Raw genomic sequence first — 6,000 nt, 5'->3', positions numbered from 1 at the left:
AATAGCCTATTTTCTAGTAGTGACAGATCTTGTGTGTCCAGCTTATTAGTCTTATCTCTTAATTCATTGATATGTATTTAGAGGTATTCTTTGACATCTTGTAATTGGGAAAAAGGGTTTTGAGTGTTTTATGTATTGGGGTGTGAGAGTTCGTGAGAAGTCTCATTTTCATAATTGTATGAGTGAAAAGTGTGAGCTTCTAGGGTGAAGCCGAGTGAATAGTACTCTGGGAGTATTGAGTAGAATCTTAGTCCGGGACTTAGGTTGGGTAGGATAGGGTCCTATCGAGTAGCAAGTTTCCGGGTAGGAACTTGTGAGAAGGGTCTGATTGTAATAGGTTGTAACTAGGAGTGTTTGGCCTATTATAGTGGATTGGTTTGGCCTAAAATCCCTTGGAGGGTCGAGGTTTTACTTCAAGTTAGTCCCTATACTAGATGGTTTCCTTGTAAAATCCGCTTTGCATTGTCTAAGTTTCTAACAGAAATCACTTTTATTTTCCGCGAAAATTAGGCGCTAAGAACATAATACAATTCAACCCCCCTCTTGTAGTATATCATCCGAAATAACACATGTTCTATGAGTTGTACTTTCACATTATTATAAGGCAATTTTAAGGATTAATGCAGATCATGGGCCTTTTATATATAAAGTAGTTTACACACTTACTTTTTAAACTAAACCTTAATCCGAAACAAACACCATGAAACTCGGTGCAAGCAGCGCAGTCTCAAGAAGTAGAAGATATTTTAATTTAGTATGTTTGAAATATGGCATTCTGATCACGGAAAATGGTAAATACATTGTTGAAGAATATAAACAAAGGACATAAATCATACCTTCATATAACTTAGCCTAAGCAGAAATAATTGTTCAATACTCCGTATTACGTAGCTTATTATATGTCAGTATATTTCTTACATAAATTACAGCTTTGTTAAATTAACTAAAACGAAAACCTAGAAACTGCATTTTAACTAATGATCTAAAGCAAGAACTAATGGAATTAAAGCAAGAAAAAAAAATCTAAAATAAAAAACCCCCAATTTGCAGGTCATAATTTGTTCTCAATTTTTAAAATAAACACCCTAATGTTAAAGATAAACATCCAAAATACTAGCCTAATCAGAATTCATTCTTAGGACATGTTCACATTTACTGAACTAAACTAAACTGAATATAGTTGAAATGAACATTTTATGAGAGAAGAAAATTGGGAGCTGAACTAAACTAAATTGAACTGAAATTAAGCTGAAGTGAAGAGGCCCTTAATTCAGGAAATATAATAATTAAACACTACCTTTTGAGAGTAACACCGAGGGTTATAGCGAGCAAGAAAATTAAAGGTGTTGTCGGAGATTTTGGGCACCAACAGTTTGGATGTTGTCAGATTTCAAGCTAAACATCATTGGAGATTCGAGGTAGCTGCGTGATAACTTGTTATTTGGTACGATTTTAGGGTACTTTTGAACCTTGTTTTTGTGATTATTCGACATCAAAGTTCATTATTTATCCTATTTTTATACAAATTTTGTACCATCCATGCTTCACGGGTTGTTTGTGTTTTGATGTAATGTAGCTATTTTTAGCACTATATATGGACGTGATCAAGCATGAGTGAACAAGGAGAAGGGAAAGCTTGGTTGATAGAACAATTAAGGAAGAAGGATGAGTACCTTAAAGAGAAATGAAAAGATTTTGGAAAGTTTTGGAAGGATTTTTGCACTAAGGTCAACTTCAAATGACCATAACTTTTGTTCCACTCAACATTTTGAAGTGATTCAAATTGGATATTAAATTTCATCTCAAGGGCTTTCCAAAGACTGGTCACATGCCTTATTCCGATGAGTAACAAAGAAGTTATGACCTTCCGAAAATAAGATGTTTTGCTAGAAAAGAGCTGCACGTCCGTGCCAATAAGTGGCACGTCCGTGCAAGTCACTGCACGTCCGTGCCAAATGAAGCACGTCCGTGCAAGGTCAGGCAGTAGCTACTGGTCATATTTTAACAGGTTTGGACGTCCGTGCAACCTTTGGCATGTCCGTGCCGACCTGTAGACGGGTCGTTTCCTCGTGTTCTCCGTCCTTTTACTTGGGGGTTATATAATACCCCTTTGGCTTCATTTGTAAAGAAAGAGCTTCTTACGATAGTTTTAGCTTAGGTTAGGATTTTTAGAGAGAGAAACTCTCATTTTCTAGAGAGAGAAAGTGTGAAAACTAGTTGAAAGCTTGGAATATGAAGAATTAAAGGAAGGAGACTTGAAGATTTGATTATTTCTTGCAATATCAATGAGAATTTCTTACTCTCTCTCTTATTTTATTGCTTTAATTGCTTATTTTTGTATCTTTTCTAGTTTTATTACTTGTTTATGTTAAATTAGTGTTTGATTTCATGTTTTTAGTTGTTAACTACTTTAGTTTTGCAATTTATAATGATTTGTGAGTAGCTCTTTTACTTGGGATGGTTGAAACCATTGATGAATTCACAAATACTTGTTTGCATGTATTGATTTAGCTAATGTGGGATGTTAATTAGTTGAGCTTAAGTGGTTTCATTGTTAGTTCTTGTAAATGGCCATTGCTAGAACTATTTATCTAAGCTTTATCAACGAAGGATCGAGAGATGAAATTGAGTTAGCTCCCTTATGCTTAATTGACTTGAAATGCCATGAGAATAGGAATTTCCAGTCAAGGGAATGTTTATGTCATCATGATTATGCTTTAACACTTGTTTTATGCTTTGTAACCACGAGAGTAGGTTGTATTCATGACTCAACTAATCCCTCTAGCTTGAGAAAGTTGGGTGCCTTAGATGACCTCCCCTAATCTATCCCCAAATTGCTATGTTTTGTATGTTAAATTGTAGTTTGTGAATGACTTAATTGGTGGATACCTTCCCAAGATCCTTTTTATTATTGTTTGTAGTTTTTCTTTATAACTCAAAATCCAAAAAGACTTGACTTAGCTTATCACAAATCGATACTTGTTAGTGCTCCCCTTAGTCCTTGTGGGATCGACCCTTACTTGCCTTTTCTACCCATTAGAGAGACCAAGTTAGGTTTTTATCTTTTGTAGGCTCGACGACTGCCTATCACTGCGCCGAGGACGCCAATTGGGAAGGCCGAATACAAAGGAGTTGGCAATTCACCTAAGAATAAGCAAAACCAGTGTTAATGAGGAAGGGCGATGACCGTTGAGGCTTAGAGTAAACACAATGGTTGACCACAATGGTAATAATAATAATAATAATAATAATAATAATAATAATAATAATAATAATAATAATAATAATAATAATAATAATAATAATAATAATAATAATAATAATAATAATAATAATAATAATAATAATAATAATAATAATAATAATAATAATAATAATAATAATAATAATGTGAATGCCTATTATTTGATTTGATTTTACAATGTTCACATAAGTCCAAAGACTTGTGAACTTGTATGGCAACATATGTAGGACTCTTGGCTATATAAGCCATATTGACGATGCAATACTACTACTATAATTTTTACTCATCCCATTTTACTCCTTCTTTGCTTTTCTTTTCACTGATTATAAGACTTCCTATCGGTAAATATTTAACACTTTATCAGCACGAGTTTCTAGTTAGGTATATTTATACCTACTTCTAAAAATTTATAACAAATAATATTATCTACTTCTAAATGTTTTGAGGAGTATGCTCTATAGTTGCCCATATTTGGGATCCTCTATACCAGAAACTCAAACATTCACTGTATTATATATACCTCAAAAACAACGGTGAAAATTCTCTTACTTGTGAATTCATTACTATCATCTTTTGTTTTAGTCACGTTGATGTTTCTTATTTTATTCATGTTGATGTTTCTTTGTTTGATTCATGTTGATATTACATGCTCATTTTTTACGTAAATTTTTATCTTAGTTATTATAATTGCTTAGTAGTAACTTTGCATGCATACTATTAACTAGATTAACAAAAAGATGCAGCCTTTTATACTTATTATTTTTCTTACTTTTACATACTTTTTGTGTTTCTTTTCGTTTTCGAACCCATGATCTTTTATAGATATATTAGGGCTCTCGGACCACTATGGCTTGCATTCCTAGTGTGATAACCTTTTACAATTATAAATATATATATACATGGACGGACCATAATTTTATGCTAGTACATTAGACTATTATGTGATATTTTTACAGTTGTATAGATCAGTAACGGATAAACCTACCTCTATAAAAGGCGGATTTTTCCCCCGATTTCACCACAAATCCCTTATCCCTTCCCACTTTTTATCCAAAAATCACCTTAAAATTTTATCACCCCCTTCTTCTCTGCTATGTTCCCCGACGACGACAACCAAAACACCAAAAACACCCAGAACTTCACTTTTGAGGAAGATAAAACAATATTTCCTTCTAATTACGGCGCTTGTAGTTTTATTAGTAGCAATATTAATTTTTGTCATTATGTACAAGTAAAACTCACTTATTTTGTCGTTTTATTATATTAAAAGCTTGTTTTTGTTTTATTATGTTGGTTTGTTGTTATTAATCATCATTGTATAATATTACCGTTATCATTATAATCATTGTTACTATTGTTATTGTTGTCGTTTTGCTGTTTTTTTTTCAAATAACATGATTAATTTTTTCCTAATCATATAATTACTCACAATAATAAACCAAGGGGGAGAAAAGATTATATTATTTATGGTTTATTATTGTTAAATTTAATTATCACGTGTTTTATTAACCTAATTATAAATATGGGAGAACTAAACATGTGAGTGGTACATATAATTTATTATTATAAACTAGTTATCACGTAATTTGTTGTAGCTAAAATGGGAGACCTTATGAAAAGACAGTTCAGCATCTTAGATTTATCAGGAAAGAAATTTCTGGAATGGAAAGTTGATGCAATGATGAATTTGAAAGCTCAAGGCTTGGAGCACACTGTTAAAGAAAATAAAAGTCTCCCTGGTCAAACAACTGATACTACCACTTCTGCAATGACTGTTGTAAAACCTGTTACTGAACAAGATAATGCAAAAGCCTTAGTATTGTTAAGGCATCATTTACATGAAGGTCTTAAAACTAAGAACATGATGGTTGAAGATCCCAAAGAATTATGGGATTGTCTTAATGAAAGATTTGGACACCACAAAAGGGTGCTCCTTCCTAAGGCATTATTTGACTGGAAAAATTTACGGTTCCAGGATTTCAAATCTGTAATTGATTATAATTCAAACATACATGAGATAGTGTCTATATTGAGATATTGTGATCATCCAGTCACGGATGAACAGATGATTGAAAAAACACTCACTACCTTTCATGCAAGCAACATATTGTTGCAAGAACAATATCGTGAAAGAGGTTTTAAAAAGTTCAATGAATTAATGAGTGTATTGCTTGTTGCGGAACAAAATAGTGAACTTCTGTTGAAAAATCATAGCCTGAGACCAACTGGGTCTTTGGCCACTCATCATGAGGCAAATGCAAAAAATTCTTATCGATAAACAACTAACATAAATATGAATCATATTGCACAAGTAAAAGAAGTAGATAAATAAGGGAAGAAAAACACACAGCGGAGGAGTTGACCAGAAAAGCAGAGGCGACGACGAAGGTGTTCCTGGTATATGGTGGTGTTACACTTTTAGGCAGGGTATTTATAAAAAATTTTAAAATGAAAAAAATAAACAACTACAGCCGACTTACCTAGTGGGGGCGATGGAAAAAGACAAAAAAAGGAGGAAGGTCAGGCAGAAGTGGAATCTGGCGACGATGGAGCTGCAAAGGGGGTTAATTTGCGACTCACAATTAGCTATTTCAAATTAAATAACGAAATTAAAAAAAAAAAAATCAACCAAAAGGTCAAGACTGAGAACATAGCTTTAATCAAAAGTTCAAGAGTTAAATTTCACCATCTTTTGCGCAACGAGTGTATTTTATACAATAGAATAAATGGTTTAATTTTTAATTTAAGTCGATCTA

At 32.9% G+C, this 6,000-nt stretch overlaps 1 protein-coding gene across 1 annotated transcript; it reads left to right on the top strand.

Moving 5' to 3' along the window:
- The first annotated feature begins 5,012 nt into the window (after positions 1-5,012).
- Positions 5,013-5,522, top strand: LOC145637152 (uncharacterized). Its single transcript, XM_081688647.1, has one exon. It carries the CDS (start codon positions 5,013-5,015, stop codon positions 5,520-5,522), a length of 510 nt encoding a protein of 169 aa, XP_081544773.1.
- Positions 5,523-6,000: the final 478 nt, after the last annotated feature.

Source organism: Chenopodium album, chromosome 6 (assembly GCF_948465745.1).
Source record: "Chenopodium album chromosome 6, dcCheAlbu1.1, whole genome shotgun sequence".
Classification (NCBI taxonomy): Eukaryota; Viridiplantae; Streptophyta; class Magnoliopsida; order Caryophyllales; family Amaranthaceae; genus Chenopodium; species Chenopodium album.
Note: the sequence above shows the minus strand (reverse complement) of the source record. Positions and strands in the feature narration are given on the sequence as shown.

Bases quoted from the DNA above. Each gene is read 5' to 3' on its own strand.
- LOC145637152 (XM_081688647.1), top strand. From the start codon at position 5,013: ATGACTGTTGTAAAACCTGTTACTGAACAAGATAATGCAAAAGCCTTA.